The following is a 21,767-nucleotide window of genomic DNA, read 5'->3' on the forward strand; positions in this document are numbered from 1 at the left end:
GCTGAAAAACCCAGCAGAGTTGCAGTTCTTGACACAACCTGTGCGTACTACCTACCATACCCTGTTCAAAGGCACTTCAATATTTGGTCTTGCCCAGTCACCCTCTGAATGGCACACATACACAATCCATGTCTCAATTGTCTCAAGGCTTAAAAATCCTCCTTTAGGAAAGGAAGACCCAGAGTTACCTCTGCTGCAGAGGATACGTTTAATAGGGTTAACTGCACCTCAGATTGCAGCCCAAATAAATGCTTCACAGTGTTGTTTGTTTTTGGTCCCAGTCCGCCCCAGATTGTCAGGTAGGGAGCTTAGTTTAATCGGCTCAAGACACTGAAACAAACACCATCATATCCATGGCACAGTTTTAGACAGACACTCGGCCACGTAAACCTCTTACTAGAACACTTGTTCCAATGTCTAAGGTGACAGGTGAGTAAAGTGGCCCCAATAACAAGTCACTCAGCCCTCGTTGGGATTCTGAACATATCAAAATGTTTACGTTCTAAATTCCCAGAGAATCAAAATGCTCTAAGAACATTATTGAGAAGCGTATGTGTGAAAATGTTGGTTAAATGACGGACAGTAGTTTGAAATCTCATCAGTCACTCGGTCTCACCAGTACATTAATTCTGTTCTATTTCTTAATCATGGTGGCAACAGAATGTCTTGGGGGTAAAGAGGATCTTTTGGTTCTTTGGCCATATTCTTAGTCCTCCATATTCAATGGGAGCTCACTAAAAACAGTCTCTACAATACCCCCTGGTGGTAGCATTCTACACCATTATGTAGAATAACAACATTGTGCCTTCAAAATTAAAAACCATGTTATTCACAGAAAGCTGAAATTCAATAACCATTATTGAGGTAGAATGTGTTTAATTTAGGCAGATTGTAAACAAAGATAAAGTTTTATAATGCTATTCTACGAATTTTGTCATGAGGCTAAGAGAATATGTGGACATATACAGTTTTACATTTCCTGCAATTCTACACTTTTTGCCATTGGGCAGAGATTACTTTTTGGTATTTTATAGCTCATCTCATTTTGTTCACATTTTGCCATAAGGCTAAGATAATTTTGCAGTTTTAAAGTTAATTTCCTAAAATTCTACACATTTTGGTATCATATGCAACAAAAACATGAGTTGGGGGCCCCGGGGCACGTGCCCAGAGTGCCTGTTTGGTCATCCGGCCCTGCTGAACAGTTGAGCTCACTTGATGAGGAATCCCTCTGTATTAAAGTAGAAACTATGTGGGTGTACATACGTGTGTGTGTGTGTGTGTCTGTGAAAACCAACCCCCAACCCCAGGGGAGATTCTCAATTACATAGTCCTCGCCTCCATCTCAAAACCTATTGGAGGAGATGGTCAGAGGGGAGGGACCTCTGGCTTTCTCATCCAATGGGTTATGAGAAGAAGATGAGGAGAGAGGAGGCGAGGAGTATACAATTGAGATTCTCCCCAAGACGGCTTCCTTGTCATCTTCAGCAGGCTCTGGGGTAAACTTTCCCCAAGGTACAGATCTAGGATCAGTTTCCCCTCCCCCAATCCTAACCTTACCCATTTGTGGGGAAATGCAAAATAGACCCAAGATCAGCGTCTTGGGGCAACTTCACCCTACTCCGTTCAGCAGCAGCCCCCCTTGGTCTGCTTGCTGGACACCGGCCCATAGTCCTCCAGGTCTACGGTGGGTGAGGCCTCGCTCTCTGACCTCATCCTCAGGATGGACGGCAGCACCATGTCGAACAGCGTCTCGAATAACACGTCCACGTTGGCACCCGTCTTGGCGCTCGTCTCAAAGCACATCTTCTCTGCAGGTGGGCTCGAACGCTCATCCAGCAATTTGTACCGGAGGATACGCTGGTAGAGTGCCACGGCATCCTCCTTTCGAACCTCTCGGTTGGCCACGGGGGAGCCCGTAGTGGGGGAGACTGGAGGGGTGAGGTGGGAGGCATAGTGCGGTTTGTGGATGGGGCAACCCCCCTCATAGTCTTCTTCTTCATTGGGGGGGTCAGTAAGGTCAGCCTTGTTACCCACCACGGCGTAGATGCAGTCATGATTGGCCGTGTCGGTGAGAGACAGGAAGCGCTCCTCCAGCTCGGCCAGGCTCTGCCAGTTGGTCACGTCGTAGGTGAGGATGACAGCGGACGCGCCCCGGCAGTACATGGAGCCGAGCCCGTGGAACTGCTCCCGACCTGGTAGTGAAACATTAATCATGTTTAGATGGTTACATAGTGTAATGAAACAAGAAGGGAGATTATGCTTGTCCAAGGTGGTCTGCGAACCCTCAACCTTCTGGTCGAAAGACCTGCACGCTGTCAACTGCTCCAAGACACCGATCTCCCTTGGGGGAGTCAATATACGTGTTTATGAACGCAGGGTCACTCTACAATACAGTAAGAACAGACATAAACCAACAGAGATATACACATGGGCAGTCAGAAACTTTTACCATATATACCCATTTTCATTATGCTGTGGGTATTCCACACACAAAACCTACTGATTGCTGTATTGAATGGAAAAATCCAGTTTGGGATTGAGGAGCAGGGTCTAGTGAGGTTTGTCACTCAAGATAAGAGAAGGTTATCTTCAGTGTAGCTCTGTATGCAAAGTAGGCCTAACTACTATGTCAAGCACTAACCCCCCCGCCCCATTCATTCCCCCACTGAAAACAAATCCCCCCCAAAATTAGACATAAAATAAAAGTTCCAAAAATATTTTCTTGAAACCCTACTGTGAATTTGGAAAATATATATTGAAGCTTGGTTCTGTCAACAAATAACTCTTGATGTGTATAGCCTAATTTGTTGCAATTAGTCTGCCTGTGCATTTAAAAATGCAAAATAAAGGTAGAAATTCACACTGCACTTTCCCCATGTGCTATACTAGTAATGAAAATAGAAATAATAGATTTTATCATAAAAAATACCTACCTGCGGTGTCCCAAAGCGATATGTTGTAGGGTCCCCACTGCTTTAAGTAGAACGCACCGCCGACAGTACTAATGGTATCACTTAACTTTTTATCCATGTACCTGTGTAACAGGGAGGTCTTTCCAACGTTCATGTCCCCCAATATAACCAGTTTCACGTCGGGCCTCCTCGCCCTTTTCGTTTCAGGCATGGTTCTTTTCATTCTCTGTCTGGTTACCCGAACAGGCGACAATATCTCAAAAGTGCAATTGACTTTCATTAAAAACCTGTTTGATAAAATTGTCAGAACGCAAATTAAGCTTCACTACTGTTACAGTCTGTCATGTGGCCTTCGGTTTTGACATGCATATAACATGTGTAGGTCTAAAGCGAATGAATGCATAGGATTGACCAAACCAACCGTGAGTCAACTTCTACCCATTTAGCATCCCCCGCAGAATAAAAGGCATATGACTTGTTTCTACATGAACGGATATATCAATGAAATTGTGACACAGCTTGCTCAATGCTCAGAGTTCACTCAGAAAATGACGACTGGGGAAACTTGTGCGAAAGACTGCTGGACGTTTTATAGTATCTGGCCAACGAGCATGCAGGATCAATCAATCAAATAACTGAGATTTGATTGGAAAATGTAAATGTACTCCACCAAGCCAAAAAGGGTTTTCCCTTTATATATGCATGTGTGTAGCTATTGTATTTGTTTTGCTACATTTTAGTCTTGTGACCTTTATTTGATAACAATTAATAAACTGAGAATTGTAATCACAAAGGTTGGCATCCTTTTACTTCTATATTTCCACCCCCTCTAATTATGAAATCAGTAGCAAATTGTATAATGTAGCAACAACAGAAAGACAAATACTGAACAAACATAGCAGGCAAAAGCCATGGTAGAGAAATGAACATTCAATTATCTGGCAAATGCTTTGGTGGACATAACTGTAGTCAGCATGCCAATTACACACTCCCTCAAAACTGCACATTTTAAAGTGGCCTTTTGTCCCCAGCACAAGGTGCACCTGTGTAATAACCATGCTGTTTAATCAGCCTCTTGATACGCCAACCCTGTCAAGCGGATATATTATCTTGGCAAAGGTGAAATGCTCACTAACAGGGATGCAAACAAATTTGTGCACAACATTTTAGAGCAAATAAGCCTTTTGTGCGTATGGAATTTTTCTTGAATTTTCTTCTTCAGCTCATGAAACATGGGACCAACACTTTACATGTTGCGTTTATATATATTTTTTGTGTGTAATAATTTAAATGGCATTTTGCACAGGAATAATGTGACAATTCTGATTTAAAAATATGTACATATTTGATAGTCATTCCCCTGAAATACATTGTACTTTGAATCAAATAGCTTAAGGTGAAAAATATTTTACATGAACACAATAGTTAATACACTCTTCTATCAAGAACTTTCTGCAGACCTCAGTATCATTTATGATGACTTGAATGTCCATTTAAGAAAACAATGCGATCGTATCATATCCATTGCCAGTGTCATAGTCCAACCTGCCCTATGACTGAAATTCCATTATACCAATCCTTCCAAAGTCTTGAGTAAATCGTCAACAACATAATAGCAGCTCCAACCCACAATTCCATGTCTCTCAGTCTTTGTGGTAGTCCTCAATCTTCATCCAAACCAGGACATACAAAACTCAAAATCTAAGCACATTCTGTTTGCAATTCTGTTCTACTTTTCCTTGTCCTGGCCAGCTGACCTCTTCTGAGAAATCTCCCACGTGGAGTTGGGGCCTCTGTCCTGAATCCAGAAAAAAAGAACAACTTGAGTAATATGATGAAGGAATGTCACCCAGTTAGACCTCTTCATACTACAAACACTCACGTCTTCCAAGCAAGCTATAACAGTATGGTTTATTTTGCAATATCAGTACATAGCTAAATATGTTAATTTAATGTATAATAAGGCTTTATTAGATGAATGTGCTTCATTGATGCAGGATGTATTTTTGGACACTAGATGGCATAAAGTATCCAAGTGTTTAAATGTTTTACATTTGAGTAATTTAGCAGACACTCTTATCCAGAGCGACTTACAGGAGCAATTAGGGTTAAGTGCCTTTCTCAAGGGCACAGACAGATTTTTCACCTAGTCGGCTCGGGGATTAGAACCAGCGACCTTTCGGTTACTGGCACAATGCTCTTAACCACTAAGCTACCTCCCGCCCACTACTTGGGTTAGTTTTATCCTATGCTGCAACCTTTGAGGAAAAATATTTCAAGTGTTAAATGTTTTGTTGTTTTTTTCATTCAAATATTACTTGCCTAAAGGAACTCTGACTATTAAATGCTAATTTTTTTACGAGCATGGCCATATTTCTATTACAGCATATTGGATGACTGTCATTCACATTCCATTCAAACAGCTCAATGTAACATCGATAGGTTTAGGCTACAACATGATACTCAAATTTGCCTTATACCCATCATGAGGTTGCTACAACCTTCGGAAAACATTCAGACCCCTTGACTTTTTTCCATATTTTGTTACGTTACAGCCTTATTAAAAAAAATGAATAACATCCTCAGCAATCTACACACAATACCCCATAATGACAAAGCGAAAACCGGTTTTTAGACATTTTTGCAAATGTATTACAAATAAAAAAAGATACCTTATTTGCATAAGTATTCAGACCCTTTGCTATGAGACTCGAAATTGAGCTCATCTGGTTTCCATTGATCATCCTTCAGATGTTTCTAGAACTTGATTGGAGTCCACCTGTGGTAAATTCAATTGATTGGACATGATTTGGAAAGGCACACACCTGCCTATATAAAGGCCCCACAGTTGACAGTGCATGTCAGAGCAAAAACCTAGCCATGAGGTCGAAGGAATTGTCCGTAGAGCTCCGAGACAGGATTTTCTTGAGTCACAGATCTGGGGAAGGGTACAAAAAAATGTATGCAGCAATGAAGGTCCCCAAGAACACAGTGGCCTCCATTCTTAAATGGAAGAAGTTTGGAACCGCCAAGACTATTCCTAGAGCTGGCCGTCCGGCCAAACTGAGCAATCGGGGGAGGAGGGCCTTAGTCAGGGAGGTGACCAAGAACCTGATGGTCACTCTGACAGAGCTCTAGAGTTCCTCTATGGAGATGGGAGAACCTTCCAGAAGGATAACCATCTCTGCAGCACTCCACCAATCAGGCGTTTATGGTAGAGTGACCAGACAGAAGCCACTCCTCAGTAAAAGGCACATGACAGCCCGCTTGGAGTTTGCCAAAGGCACCGAAAGACTCTCAGACCATGAGAAACAAGATTTAACTCTTTGGGCTGAATGCCAAGCGTCAGGTCTGGAGGAAACCTGGCACCATCCCTACGGTGAAGCATGGTGGTGGCAGCATCATGCTGTGGGGATGTTTTTCAGCGGCATGGACTGGTAGACTAGTCAGGATCGACGCAAAGATGAACGGAGCAAAGTACAGAGAGATCCTTGATGAAAACCTGCTCCAAAGCGTTCAGGACCTCAGACTGGGGCGAAGAACAAGTCTCTGAATGTCCTTGAGTGGCCCAGCAAGAGCCCGGACTTGAACCCGATGTAACATCTCTGGAGAGACCTGAAAATAGCTGTGCAGCGACGCTCCCCATCTAACCTGACAGAGCTTGAGAGGATCTGCAGAGAAGAATGGGAGAAACTCCCCAAATACAGGTGTGCCAAGCTTCTAGCATCATACCCAAGAAGACTCGAAGCTGTAATCGCTGCCATAGGTACTTCAACAAAGGACTGAGTAAAGGGTCTGAATACTTATTTAAACGCAAACATTTCTAAAAACCTGTTTTTGCTTTGTCATTATGGGGTATTGTGTGTAAATTGATGAGGGAAAAAAACAATTGAATCAATTTTAGAATAAGGCTGTAACCTAACAAAGTGTGGAAAAAGTCAAGGGGTCTGAATACTTTCCGAAGGTACTGTATGTAAGTTTATAACGTATTAACTTAGGTGCATAGGAGGTTGAGCGACAAAGGTGACAGTGACACATTCAATAATGTATCGCACACTCTTGCCTGCACCTAGCTGATCTAGGTTGTAATCATTAGTCCAAACAGTTGTTCCGTTTTGCAACCAAAACAAGAGTTTATTGTCGGTCGGTCTTTACTTAGGTTTAAGAAATGTTTTGCAACAGAATCGGCAGAACGAATACACCCCTGATCACCCACACACACACTTCACTTTCATAGCAGCCACATTCAAACAGCATCATCACTTTGCTCGATGTATAATTCCTTCTCGCATCTATGAGCTCTCCTTCTCTCACCTTTCTTCTTTGCTTGTGGACTTCAGTGCACAACAGCTGTCTGTGACACAGCAAAAAAAACTCCAAGACAAACTTTCATAACATACCCGCTAACCGCTACACACAGTCTACATCATTGTCACCATATTAGCTAATGTCATAGTCAACATAGCTACTAGAAGTAACGCGTTAGTAAACCCGCTACAATCACGCAGTACAGTAAGCTTGGGCGTTATCTAGATTTCCATTCCGGGATTTACGTTATCACAAGCTTAGCATGCAAGGGGGCGCTAAAAATGCAAAAAGAACATTGGGCGTCTATTACCAAAATGCCAACAAAATTAGCACAAGTAATTTGCACAATTTCTCTTGTTCACTTTCGCTTGTAAATGTCCACACTTCTTTGATTGGTAGGATAACATGTCAGTTCATGTTGCAAGAGCTCTGATATGTTGTCATAATTACTGTGTAAATCTATGGAAGGGGGTGAGAACCATGAGCCTCCTAGGTTTTGTATTGAAGTCAATGTACCCAGAGGAGGACTGAAAATAGCTGTCCTCCGGCTACACCATGGTGCTCCCCGAGAGAGTGCTGTTGAGGCTACTGTAGACCTTAATTGCAAAACAGTGTGTTTTAATCAGCTATTTGGTGTAAATATATTTAGTATAGTTTTATCTAAAAAGGATAACTTTCTTAATGTTTCACTATTTTTATGAAATTCACTGATTAGGATGGTCTTAATCCTTTGAGGAGCCTCCACCGACCTACACACACTAACCCTTATGTGCACTCCCAAAGGTGCAAGGTCTTTCCGCAGGGTGTCGCAGGCCTTGAGGAGGGGTAACCTTTCTGAGCGTGGTCTTTGACTGGCAGGGACAGGCTCTCCAGGGGGCGTGTCTTCCACGGACAAAGCGAAGGCCCGCACGTCGCTACGGAAACGAGCCAACTGCTCCACCACGTTCTCTAGGGTCCCCGAAGAATCTACAGAATGAGCCTCCTGAAGATGAAGAGAGGTGAGATATGGGAACAAGTAAACCAGTTAGGGTTATGGTCCCTTATGGCTCAGTTGGTCATGCATGGCGGTTGCAACGCCAGGGTTGTGGCTTGGATTGCCACGAAAATGTATGTACTTACTACTGTAAGTCGCTCTGGATAAAAGCGTCTGCTAAATGACTAAAGTATGTCAAAAGTAACGTAAAATGGTTATAATTAACCTGATTTTAGGCCCATAATAGGTGCCATTTTAACCACAGAAGAAAAGTGTCACTTGCATCAAAAAGACAACATACTACCCCATACTACCAATAGAGCTGGCATTTACTTCAATGAGATGGTGGCAATCGTTTATGGACATTTACCATTAAAATGGTGCAGACACACAATGTACACAATCATATGTTGCACTGAAATAAGGCCGGATTCAATCCAATCAAGTGGTAGATCCGCGTAATAGTGCTTCTTGATATTTAACCTCTAGGGAATCGAATCGACGGTTGTTGCTCAATATGCGATATGTGACTAAAATGGTGTTGTAAACAACAGCCAACTTTCCAGGACATATAAATATCTTATATGGGCAGAAAGCTTAAATTCTTGTTAATCTAACTGCAGTGTCCAATTTACAGTAGCTATTACAGCTAAAAAAGACCATGCTATTGTTTGAGGATAGTGCACAACAACAAAACACTTATCACGGCAACTGGTTTGGTACATTCACCTCTGAAGGTAAATAATGTACTTACATTCAGTAATCTTGCTCTGATTTGTCATCCTGAGGGTCCCAGAGATAGAAATGTAGTGTAGTTTTGTTTGACTCCACACCCACCCCGCCCGGCCATCTAGATGTGTGAAGGTTAGTGTCTTTTCTGTAGGGAAGCTAATGATCCATCATTTATGACATTCCTTGGAGTGTGCAAAGTTACATTTTGTATTACCATAGCATTTTTGTATGTTCTCTATAGTTATGTACTTGAAAACCAATTCGGCACATTTGGGAAAACTCCTGGCAGACTTCATACAAAATATTGTGTAGTGATGTAATTATTCACTGGATCAGTCTGAAACTTTGCACACACACTGCTGCCATCTGTTGGACAACATCTAAATTACATCTAGAATCCTACATCACTGTCTGGCCTTTCTCTTGCATTTCAAAGATGAAAAAAAAAGTTTTTTGGTTTGTATTATCTTTTACCAGATCTAATGTGTTATATTCTCCTACATTAATTTCACATTTCCACAAACTTCAAAGTGTTTCCTTTCAAATGATATCAAGGATATGCATATCCTTGCTTCAGGTCCTAAGCTACAAACAGTTAGATTTGTGTATGTCATTTTAGGCGAAAATTGAAAAAAAGGGTCCGATCCTTAAGAGGTTTTAAATAGATTTCTGATTGAGCCGACATATACAGCGTTTACTGTGAATACAGTCTCCGCGAACGAGGGAACATTGCCTATAAAAAGGTGCAAAGCCCGATCGGATTGAACCCCGGCCCTGGTGCTGCGCTGAGTATTTGAGGTGATACACTCCTATTGTGTTGTCATGGTGTTGTCATAATGTCAGTCAGCTATGTGTTAACTATGAACTTTAATCTCTGACCTTTCTGTCTAGCAGGTCGACCCCCAGGACCTCAAAGGTTTCCCTGATGTAGGCGAGGATGGCCCCAAACACAGCTGGGGTCCTTGGTGATCCGTCAGGCTAATCAGACAAGGCACAATAAGGAACAATGAACCATTCACCATACAGTACAAGCCATCCCCTTATGAAACACAGGAAAATCTCCATGAGAAATTGTGTCATCTTTTAACAATTCAATGCAATGTGTGAAGGTATGACTAGGGCTGTTGCGGTGACAGTATTACCGCCACACTGGCGGTCACAAGTCATGAAGGCTGTCAAATTCCACGTGACCGTTTAGTCACGGTAATTAGGCTTCTCCAAGCTATGATGCTGCTGATGGTCATTAGTACGCTATCGTCCCTCTAATCACTCTGACATCAATACAAATGTATTCGAAAATCTAAATCAAATACTTAATGAGAGCCCATGAGCTCATGTTGCGCAACATTTCAGTAGGCTATGCAACTGCGCGAGAAAACAGAGTGTTGGCCTCTACTAAAAAGAGGAGGATCAGCTTTCTATAGGCTAGGCCTACTATATTTATTTTTCAACTTTCCTAATATTAAGCACATTGCGTATATTTACAACAGGAGTATAGCCTACCTGGCTGGCATGAAAATAAACCACGGGGAAAAGCGTCCTCCATTCGCTATTTAAGTGCATAGATTACATGTATTTTTTCCCGCTGCCCCTGTTTCGATTCAGGGGTATGATAATGGTCCATTCTAAATCAAAACAAATTTCACACATATTATTTAGTATACGTAAAGACATGATTAAATCAAGAATAGTCTGATGGGTGACAATATTAGCCTATCACTTGTGAATGATGCCCAGCATAAGAAACAATGTCTTTTTTTCAAATCATAGTCGCACACCTTATGTAGCCATATCCCATAGGCCTATATGTTTTAATAAGGTTTATATCACAACTTAAGTGGCCAAATATTTTTTTTTTATTAAGCACATTAATCTGATTTACAAGGGGTGTATTGCCTAACTGGCATACATAGACAGAGCGTGAGTTTCAAGTTTGGGGAAGATAATATTCACCATAAAAATGCACCTTTATAATAAAAGCATTACATGCATAAATTGCGGTCACTTTTGATAATGGTGTTTTCCGCTAATGGAACATTTGCGCTTATAGCCTACTACCATGTGCGCATTGCTGCGCTTATAATGTGAAGAAATAGCCTAAAGGTTTATTAACATTTTAAGCTAAACGTTCTGATCTGTTGCGTCAGCCACATTGCGTAAAAAATGTTTTTTGATGCTAGTGGTTGTATTAATTTGGGATCTATCGCATCCCACAACTGTCCCAGACTATGTTTGGAATATTTATTTCTCGCACAGAATAGGTCGACCTTTGTACTATAGTAGATTGACAGGCCTACTCATCTTGTTGGCTGATGAAAAGTAAATGTGGACAGTACTTCCAATATCTTCAATATGCATTACAGCCACACAAATGGGGATGCCGCCGTGAACTTCTAGTTGCTTGTCAAATTGTGAATGGTGTAGAGTGTACAGCCTGCGCAAAAAATAAAGCAGAGCTCATGCCTTTCAAGCAACTTTTTTCAAATCATCAGTCGCATCATGCAGCCTTACAATGTATTAAAAATCAAAACATTTAGCCCAATGTTTGTAGAACAACTAAAATTACATTAATAACTCTAAATTAATCATATAGGAATACCTACAGTGAGGGAAAAAAGTATTTGATCCCCTGCTGATTTTGTACGTTTGCCCACTGACAAAGACATGATCAGTCTATAATTTTAATGGCAGGTTTATTTGAACAGTGACAGACAGAATAACAACAAAAAAATCCAGAAAAACGCATGTCAAAAATGTTATAAACTGATTTGCATTTTAAATGAGGGAAATAAGTATTTGACCCCCTCTCAATCACAAAGATTTCTGGCTCCCAGGTGTCTTTTATACAGGTAACGAGCTGAGATTAGGAGCACACTCTTAAAGGGAGTGCTCCTAATCTCACCTTGTTTCCTGTATAAAAGACACCTGTCCACAGAAGCAATCAATCAATCAGATTCCAAACTCTCCACCATGGCCAAGACCAAAGAGCTCTCCAAGGATGTTAGGGACAAGATTGTAGACCTACACAAGGCTGGAATGGGCTACAAGACCATCGCCAAGCAGCTTGGTGAGAAGGTAACAACAGTTGGTGCGATTATTCGCAAATGGAAGAAACACAAAATAACTGTCAATCTCCCTCGGCCTGGGGCTCCATGCAAGATCTCACCTCGGGAGTTGCAATGATCATGAGAACGGTGAGGAATCAGCCCAGAACTACAAGGGAGGATATTGTCAATGATCTCAAGGCAGCTGGGACCATAGTCACCAAGAAAACAATTGGTAACACACTACGCCGTAAAGGACTGAAATCCTGCAGCGCCCGCAAGGACCCCCTGCTCAAGAAAGCACATATACAGGGCCGTCTGAAGTTTGCCAATGAACATCTGAATGATTCAGAGGAGAATGGGTGAAAGTGATGTGGTCAGATGAGACCAAAATCGAGCTCTTTGGCATCAACTCAACTCGCCGTGTTTGGAGGAGGAGGAATGCTGCCTATGATCCCAAGAACACCATCCCCACCGTCAAACATGGAGGTGGAAACATTATGCTTTGGGGGTGTTTTTCTGCTAAGGGGACAGGACAACTTCACCGCATCAATGGGACGATGGACGGGGCCATGTACCGTCAAATCTTGGGTGAGAACCTCCTTCCCTCAGCCAGGGCATTGAAAATGGGTCTTGGATGGGTATTCCAGCATGACAATGACCCAAAACACACGGCCAAGGCAACAAAGGAGTGGCTCAAGAAGAAGCACATTAAGGTCCTGGAGTGGCCTAGCCAATCTCCAGACCTTAATCCCATAGAAAATCTGTGGAGGGAGCTGAAGGTTCGAGTTGCCAAACGTCAGGCTCGAAACCTTAATGACTTGGAGAAGATCTGCAAAGAGGAGTGGGACAAAATCCCTCCTGAGATGTGTGCAAACCTGGTGGCCAACTACAAGAAATGTCTGACCTCTGTGATTGCCAACAAGGGTTTTGCCACTAAGTACTAAGTCATGTTTTGCAGAGGGGTCAAATACTTATTTCCCTCATTAAAATGCAAATCAATTTATAACATTTTTGACATACATTTTTCTGTTTTTTGTTGTTGTTATTCTGTCTCTCACTGTTCAAATAAACCTACCATTAAAATTATAGACTGATCATGTCTTTGTCAGTGGGAAAACGTACAAAATCAGCAGGGGATCAAATACTTTTTCCCCTCACTGTATTTCTTTAACCACTCAACACAGAACAGCCGCATGTGCGCACTCCCTCAAATCGTTTGGAGAAAATATCCTTTCTATTTTATTCAGCTTTGTTCAATTATATTCTTCATACTATAAAATAATGCCACGGAATTCTAAGCAAATCTTGTCTGCTAAATGAACTAGTGTAGCCCATAGCCATTTGGCATAGCCAGATCAGGACCTAACATAAGGACAACTCTGAGTATGCTATTCTGTTCTACTGAAATAGACTACATTTCCTTCATATCATGCTTCTTTAGACCTGTATAAAATAAATAATGGATTTTTTGTGAAGGTGTAGGCTATATTACATACATTTATTATACTTTTTAAAATGTAGATGTTCCAAAGGTCAGCATCAGTGGCTTGTAGGCTATGTGTGGAAGCCAGGATATGCTAAATGTGTTTATGTTAATTAACGGTCAATTACCGTGAGACCGACAGTTATTTGCTTGACAATCACCGGCTGACGAAATTTCGTGACCGCCACAGCCCTAGGTATGACTTGTGATTATGTAACATCTTATTCAGGTTAGTTGTGTGATGACATGCTGAGATGTTGACTTTCTTCACCTGAACCTGTTCCTCAGAGGGGTACGCTACGTTTGTCATGGTTCTCATCTTGACAGGTTACCTTAGTGATTGGCTGAAGATGGCAGTTCCCATAGTAAACAAGGCTCATGATGGCATTGACGACCCTCGGCGTATCAAAGTCATCTGCCAGTGCTCTGACGACGTTTGCTTTGGTTTCAGCTAACCTTGAAAACACAGACACCAAGGAATTGGTCAAGGTTTATTTGCTTTCCTTCATGTAAGGAAAATGAACTGTTCAACCCGACTAATGACAGTTAAACATAGATATAAGCGACCCACCTTGTGTAAAATATGCAAGCAAATATATCACCCTGACAAAGGCATCATGAGAACAGAAAATGGCAGTAGTGTCTCAATCAACTGAGAATTCATATGATTCTCCTGATGCTTCCTGATGTGACGTTCCTGCACTAAAATGAACTTGTGTGTATTCAACGCTGTACTACACTGCATATAAATATAATAGCAGAAAGGAGATATAGGCTCTACCTTTCCCATAGCGCCCCCTCCTGCACAGCCTGGCACTGTAGCTGGCCCCTCATGTAAGCCTGGGCATCATGAGTGAAGGCAGTAATGGTTGCCAGGGAGCTCCGGCCTTCGTTCAAGCTGGCGTCACTGTAGTCGATTGCTGTGAACAACAACAAAAATGACCCCGAGCACAACATCACTTGAGTAAAATGAAAACCATTTTACCATCATAAAAACAACCAAAAAGGGTTCAGACCTGATCTGTATTTGGTCAGTAGGCAGAACATCCGGAATTCATTGGCGGAGTAAGATTCTAGGAAATCCTACAAGTGAGAGATATGGATACACATGAGGTAGATATTACCTCAATTAGGAAGAATGCAGACTTGTTATAAAACAAATGACCTTTTCTATAGTGCAAGCCTGAAACCATTTACTGATGTTTATTTATTTAAAAGTAATAAATGTACTGTAGATCAACACTTTACCTTTATCGTTATATAATTATTCAAGGACTTTGACATTTTCTCAGCACTTCCTTTTAGATGTAAATGTCCTGCATAAGAAAATAAAGTAAAAGTAGAAATGCAGATATGAATTGTCTCCTTTTGCCATTCTCCATCATTACCCATGGAGGACTTAAGTAAAGCATCTTCCATATAAGTGGACAACACAGTCATGTTTATTATCTTTCCAACTAAATAAAACTGACTGACAATAAGAAACTCTCCTTTTCGTTTTGCTACGGTGTGCCCTACTGAACACGACCTACGTGTCACAGGACTGTGGAGTCCTACCTGAGTGCAGGAAGTAGTTCCCCCACTGGCCACACTGGTGGTAGGCCTCACACTGGGCGATCTCATTCTCATGGTGAGGGAAGGCCAGATCGATGCCCCCAGAGTGAATGTCCAGCTGACTTCCAAACACAGAGCTGGAGACCAGAGAGGTGAAAGTAAACCTTCAGAAACTGACCTATATGCATTCTCATATACTTTCGGTCCAAAGTGACAGACACCAGGGGGATTATTTAACTCCATACAGTGAACTCATGACATAACATTACAGGGTGATAATAAGATGCATATTCTTTCAGATTAACACAAGCCATCGTAGGTAGATATTTCTTGCTGTGACAGAGAATGAGTTGAAAACAAAAGCAAAGACTTATAATGATGACCTAAAAATAGCCTGCTTCCAGATCTATCTGTGCCGTCTTGCCAACTCCTGTGGTCATTTTCATTGGCAAGACAGCACAAACAGATCTGGGACTATGCTAGACCTAAATGATGAATATAGGGTTATTCTTCAATAAAGGGTTAGTAAAATGAGGTCGGCACCTGGCAATGGTGGAGCATTCGATGTGCCAGCCGGGTCTTCCCTTGCCCCAGGGAGACTCCCAGGAGGGCTCCTGCGGCTTGGATGCCTTCCACAGGGCAAAATCCCTGCTGTCCCGTTTCTCTGTGTCCCCTAGGAAACAGTATGTTAAAGCTTAGTTCCTACCAAAAACATGTATCAGTCAGTCAATCATTGCCTTCCCTATGGTTTTGAAAAAGCATACTGTAGACTGTAGTCTTCCAAACACAAAGGAAGTAAGAGTCACAGTATGACAAAAACATGCCACACTGAAGTGATGTAAACACGTACCAGGCTCACCAGCTACATCTCCAGCACCCATAAGTTTGCCGTAACGGTCCCCGATGGACCTGATATCGAAATACACGTCCCCTGCAGCAGAATGAACACACAGAATTCAGATCCTGCAACTATTTGCAAACTGATCTTGGCTTGAGAAAGTAACAACGAGAACGTATCAACAATGACTTTTACATATACCTTGTTTTGTGGCATAGGCGTGTTCATTTCTGATGATGCCCTCGATGAAAGCCACGATTTGAGGTATATTCTCAGTGACCCTCAAGTACACTGCAGGAGGAAGAACCTTGAAAAATATAAACAAACATGCATATCTTTGCCAACATATCAAATATACACTACCATTCAAAAGTTTGGTGTCACTTAGAAATGTCCTTGTTTTCTAAAGAAAAGCAAATTTTTTGTCCATTAAAATAACATCAAATTGATCAGAAATACAGTGTAGACATTGTTAATGTTGTAAATGGCTATTTTAGCTGGAAACGTTTGATTTTTAATGGAATATCTACATAGGCGTACAGAAGCCGATTATCAGCAACCATCAGTCCTGTGTTCCAATGGCACGTTGTGTTTGCTAATCCAAGTTGATCATTTTAAAAGCCTAATTGATCATTAGAAAACCCTTTTGCAATTATGTTAGCATAGCTGAAAACTGTTGTGCTGATTAAATAAGCAATCAAATTGGCCTTCTTGAGACTAGTTGAGTATCTGGAGCATCAGCAATTGTGGGTTCGATTACAGGCTAAAAATGGCCAGAAACAAATAACTTTCTTCTGAAACTCGTCAGTCTATTCTTGTTCTGAGAAATGAAGGCTACTCCATGCGAGAAATTGCCAAGAAAAAGAAGATCTCGTTACTCCCCTCACAGAACAGCGCAAACTGGCTCTAACCAGAATAGAAAGAGGAGTGGGAGGCCTCGGTGCACAACTGAGCAAGAGGACAAATACATTAGAGTGTCTAGTTTGAGAAACAGGCCCCTCACAGGTCCTCAACTGGCAGCTTCATTAAATAGTACCCGCAAAACACCAGTCTCAACGTCAACAGTGAAGAGGCGACTCCGGGATGCTGACCTTCTAGGCAGAGTTGCAAAGAAAAAGCCATATCTCAAGACTGCCCATCCTAATATTTTCTTTTTATTGGCCAGAATCTGAGATATGGATTTTTCTTTGCAACTCTACCTAGAAGGTCAACATCCCGGAGTCGCCTCTTCCCTGTTGAAGTTGATTTCAAGCACCACCCTCCTTTTAAAGCTTCCAGTCTGTTATTCTAACTCAATCAGCATGACAGAGTGATCTCCAGCCTTGTCCTCGTCAACACTCACCAGTGTTAACGAGAGAATGACTGACATGATGGCAGCTGGTCCTTTTGTGGCAGGGCTGAAATGCAGTGGAAATGTTTTTTGGGGATTAAGTTCATGGCAAAGAGGGACTTTGCAATTAATTGCAATTCATCTGATCACTCTTCATTACATTCTGGAGTATATGCAAATTGACATCATCAAAACTGAGGCAGCAGACTTTGTGAAAATTAGTATTTGTGTAATTCTCAAAACTTTTGACCACGACTGTAGATATTCCTTTTTTTTTTTTTTTTTTATCAGCCGTTTCCAGCTACAATAGCCATTTACAACATTAACATTGTCTACACTGTATTTCTGATCAATTTGATGTTCTTTTAATGGACAAAAAATATGATTTTCTTTCGAAAACAAGGACAAGTGATCCCAAACTTTTGAACGGTAGTGTATGTACAGTAATTAATGTATGCATGGTAAGTACTATATAGTACACAGCTTACAAAAGCTCAAATTTCTTCCACCCAGCAAATATTACATACTCACACACCTTCAGGGCTAACATGTCATTTTTAAATTCCTCCTCGTACATTCTGGCCAGGACTGTAGGAGATATGCTTTTCTGCAATGTCATCAAAAATATAATCAAAGTATGAAAAATACATCAAAATCATCCGCACAACAGCATCTCAATTATAGGGGCTGCATCGGAGGTATAATAAGCCTACCTCCAAAGCTCTTCTGATGATTTTATCATCGATGTCAGTGATGACCATGACATGGATGACATTGATGCCAAAGACCCTGGATAGAACCCTCTGGATGATGTCAAATCTGACATAGGAGCTATGAGCAGAGAAAAGTTCAGCGGTTTCAGTATAGCAAAATCATCTTATGACATTTCATTTTTGTATCATTGAAAAAATACTTTGAGAGTGGGTTACCATGCATGCCCCAGGTGAGCATGGTCATAGACAGTGGGTCCACAGCTATACCTGCAGTGACAGTACAAATAGTTACTACCCTCAATACCAGAAAGGTCAGTAGTAGTAGCTATATGAAATCCAATTTTTTCCATACCAAGTAGCAATTCCTTCCTGAGCCAATACCAGTGGTTCTTTCTGTTTGGTGAGGCTGTTGTAGGTCTTCAACCCCGTGTCGTATCCTGTTGGTCGAGTCCATTTCTTCCCCACCCCTGAACATGATGCACTGGGTCTAAAGATCAGTTTGCTTGGTGACACTAACGTTAGCTGAGTGTCCTTGGAGAAAGCATACCCGCTTCTTAATTTCAATAGAAGCGGCCTACATATTGTTATGCTGGGCCACATGGTTACAACTGAGTGCAAAATAATAGGATTTAGATGGCGGAAGAGCCACGCGTCCACAGTCTCTTGTGTCCAGTGTGACAGACAGATAGCTAGCTAGCTTGACAGTAAGCAATATAGCTAATGTTGATTAGCAGGCAACTCAACTGCCACCTCCAAATGTGTCGTTCAGTCGTCCGTTGTGCCTGAACGCTACGTCGAAATGCTTCAACATTGCATTGTAAAGCGCACGTGTGTAAATAGAATATTGAAAGCTGCTGTACTCAGAATTACAAAGTTCCATTCCGTTCACATCCAGCAGCGCGGTCACAACTAGCCTCGTACGAAACATCCAGATCTTCTTCTTCTTCAGTGGGGTTTATCGGCGGTTGGCATCCAACGTTATGGTGCATTACCGCCACCTACCATACTGGAGTGTGGGCCAGACACAGGGATAAACTAAATCCTACCTGCCAACCCCGTTTCTCTTAAAAAATATAACAAAATATTTGAGACTACTGTTATGTATGGTACGACGTGCTGTACGTTGTACTGTACGTTGTTATGGTTTACGACAGTGTGCTGCTTTACGGATGAATGGGTTGTCAGAATGTGTGGCACATGTCATTAAACGACAGAGTGATGTACAATGTGAAACTGTGCAGATGTCCGTTCTTCTACAGCTAGGCTAGATATAACATTGGCGACGAAGATGGCTGAATTCAGTTTACCACCGCCAGCACCATTCCTCGCCGTGCCTGGCGAACCTCCAGTCCCGTGGAATAACTGGCTTGATAGTTTTAACACTTATCTAGAAGCTATGGACTTTTCTAAAATCTCCGACAAGCGGAGGACAGCACTGTTCCGTCACTGCCTTGGTACAGAGGGACAGAGGATTTTCAGAGCGCTTGGATCGGCTCCTACATTCACTGCTGCAGTCAGCCTCTTACGGAACCACTTCGCCGGGAAAGAGCGAGTGCTCCTCCGACGCTACCGGCTACGGAAGAGACACCAACGGCCGGGTGAGTCCATTCAAAGCTACGTGGCTAATCTGAGGATTTGGCTAGCTCTTGTAACTACGGGACACTTCAGGGACGAGATCATCAGGGATCAGTTGATAGAGGGGACGTTATGCGAAAAGACAAGGGAGAAACTGCTTTTGGAATCGGATAATTTACAACTAGATGGAGCTATTAAAATAGCACTCCAGGTTGAAGCGGCGTTGGAATGCTCTTCTATGCTAACAGACAGCTCTGCAGCATACACTCGGCCCCCAGCCATTCTCACACAGCAGCTTCAGCCCGAGCAGGCGCACTACAACGATCACGCCGCTGCGCACGCCCTCCCGCGTCGATAGCTGCATGGACACAGACACCGACATGCCCGTGCAGCAGGCACACAGACAAACAAACAGAAGTAGCTGTGGCAACTGTGGGGCTAGCTCTCACAATTCAAGGGCTTCAAACTGCCCAGCCTGTGGGAAAATATGCAAGAACTGTTCAAAATACAATCACTTTGCGAAAGTGTGTCGTTCTGCCCCTGCTACTAGCTCCACCCAGAACAGGCCCTTAGTTTCATCTCACTCTCAACATGAACACACGGAAATCCGAACCGTCTCCACCAACCATGTGTCATTCAGGACATGCACTGTGCAGCTGGGTGAGGTGGGTTTGCCTTTGCTGCTGGATACTGGCGCTGCGGTGTCGTTGCTCAACCTTGCCACTTACTACAAGTTTTTCAGTCACCTACCACTCCAACAGCCCTCCACTGCCCTGTGTGGGTACAGTAGATCCAAGATAGACATTGTAGGCACCCTCCAGGTCCCAGTACACTACGGCACCAAACATCTGCCATCATTCACATTTCATGTTGCAAAGCGGGGCGCCAACCTCCTGGGCCTCGATCTCTTCACATGCTTGGGATTCACACTGAGAGATGAGAGTGGGTCAGCTATCTACCAGGTTACCTGCACATGGCAACAGAACTGGCCGACTCTGTTTGATGGACTGGGCTGCCTCACAGCCTTTACTCACAGGCCCCTAGTGAATCCGGAAGTGACCCCAGTCATGCAGCACCTGCGGCGCATTCCCTTTGCACTGCGTGATGACGTCACAAAAGATCTCCAGTCACAGTTGAATGCAGGCATCATTGAGCCAGTCAACGCTGCCCCCTGGATTTCAAACTTGGTCATTGCAACCAAAAAGTCAGGTGGAATCCGGACCTGTGTGGATCTCCTTGCTGTGAACAAGGCCGTTGTCACGGATAAGTACCCCTTGCCTACAGCTGAGTAGCTGACCGCACAATTCCATGGCTCCACGATCTTCACGAAGCTTGACCTTCGTCAGGGTTATCTTCAGGTACCCCTCCATGCAGCTAGCAGAGACCTCACGGCCTTTGTCACACATGCTGGCGTGTTCAGAATACACGCATGCCTTTTGGACTTAGCTCCGCCCCCAGCTGCTTCCAGAAGGTGATGAGCACCATCCTCGCTGGAATACCTGGGGTGGCGGTCTATCTGGATGACATCGTGGTCCACGGCCCTGACCTCAACATCCATGATTATCGACTCCACAGAGTATTCAGTGCTCTACTGCGGAACAACCTGACCCTTAACGGTGGAAAGTGCACCTTTGCAGCTCCAGCCGTCGAGTTTGTGGGCTTCCGCCTGTCGGCCAAAGGCATTGCCCCACTCATGTCGAACATTGAAGCCGTCCACCGGATCCCGGAACCGACCTCAGCCTCTCAGGTGGCCTCATTCTTGGGCATGACAGCTTACTACCTCCGGTTTCTGCCCCACTACTCTCAGACCACAGCGCCCCTTCGCCAGCTCCTCAAGAAGGATGAGCCATGGGCCTGGACGGCAGCCTGCTCAGACGCGGTCCGCTCACTGAAGAGCCAGCTCACCACAGCCCCAGTCATGGCTCACTTTGACCCCGTCTGCCACACCATTGTCACATGTGACGCCTCAGCTGGAGCACTAGGAGCTGTCCTCTCACAGCTGCAGAATGGCATTGAGAGGCCCGTCGCCTTCGCCTCAAGGGCCCTGAGCCCCACAGAACAACGGTACTCTGTGGGCGAACGAGAAGCACTGGCCTGTGTCTGGGCGTGCGAAAGGTGGCACCTCTACCTATATGGCCATCTGTTCACACTCCGAACCGACCACCAGTCCCTCACAACGCTACTGTCAGCATCAGGAACTGGCCACAAGCCACTTCGGCTGCACAGATGGGCCGACCGCCTCAGACAGTATGACTATCAGCTGAAGTTCACTCCGGGGAGGGATAACGTGGTGGCAGAC

At 43.2% G+C, this 21,767-nt stretch overlaps 2 protein-coding genes across 3 annotated transcripts; both read right to left on the reverse strand.

The window, feature by feature from the left end:
- Positions 1 to 289: 289 nt before the first annotated feature.
- On the reverse strand, positions 290 to 3,896 carry LOC121558840 (ras-related protein Rab-20-like). Its single transcript, XM_045210093.1, has 2 exons — positions 2,937 to 3,896; positions 290 to 2,195 (listed from the first exon to the last, which is right to left on the reverse strand). Exons 1-2 carry the CDS (start codon positions 3,193 to 3,195, stop codon positions 1,627 to 1,629), a joined length of 828 nt encoding a protein of 275 aa, XP_045066028.1. The 5' UTR covers positions 3,196 to 3,896; the 3' UTR covers positions 290 to 1,626.
- Positions 3,897 to 4,157: 261 nt separating this feature from the next.
- LOC121558839 (cysteine--tRNA ligase, mitochondrial-like) lies at positions 4,158 to 18,838 on the reverse strand. 2 transcript variants are annotated; one of them, XM_045210094.1, is made up of 15 exons: positions 18,246 to 18,838; positions 18,110 to 18,160; positions 17,894 to 18,011; positions 17,716 to 17,787; positions 16,052 to 16,157; positions 15,863 to 15,943; positions 15,556 to 15,685; positions 15,016 to 15,149; positions 14,707 to 14,774; positions 14,475 to 14,541; positions 14,240 to 14,378; positions 13,791 to 13,914; positions 9,808 to 9,906; positions 7,987 to 8,205; positions 4,158 to 4,713 (listed from the first exon to the last, which is right to left on the reverse strand). In XM_045210094.1, exons 1-15 carry the CDS (start codon positions 18,491 to 18,493, stop codon positions 4,645 to 4,647), a joined length of 1,725 nt encoding a protein of 574 aa, XP_045066029.1. In that variant the 5' UTR covers positions 18,494 to 18,838; the 3' UTR covers positions 4,158 to 4,644. The 2 variants fall into 2 exon arrangements, with proteins under 2 accessions (XP_045066029.1, XP_045066030.1); XM_045210095.1 differs by lacking the exon at positions 9,808 to 9,906.
- Between the last annotated feature and the right edge of the window lie 2,929 nt (positions 18,839 to 21,767).

This window comes from Coregonus clupeaformis, chromosome 33, assembly GCF_020615455.1.
Source record: "Coregonus clupeaformis isolate EN_2021a chromosome 33, ASM2061545v1, whole genome shotgun sequence".
NCBI classification, from domain to species: Eukaryota; Metazoa; Chordata; class Actinopteri; order Salmoniformes; family Salmonidae; genus Coregonus; species Coregonus clupeaformis.

Coding starts and splice junctions, on each gene's coding strand:
- LOC121558840 (XM_045210093.1), bottom strand. CDS start 3,195: ATGAAAGTCAATTGCACTTTTGAGATATTGTCGCCTGTTCGGGTAACC. Junction 2,196..2,936: donor ATCGCTTTGGGACACCGCAG/GTAGGTATTTTT, acceptor TTTCACTACCAG/GTCGGGAGCAGTTCCACGGG.
- LOC121558839 (XM_045210094.1), bottom strand. CDS start 18,493: ATGTGGCCCAGCATAACAATATGTAGGCCGCTTCTATTGAAATTAAGA. Junction 18,012..18,109: donor GCTCACCTGGGGCATGCATG/GTAACCCACTCT, acceptor CTCTGCTCATAG/CTCCTATGTCAGATTTGACA. Junction 9,907..13,790: donor ATCTTCAGCCAATCACTAAG/GTAACCTGTCAA, acceptor TTGTCTGATTAG/CCTGACGGATCACCAAGGAC.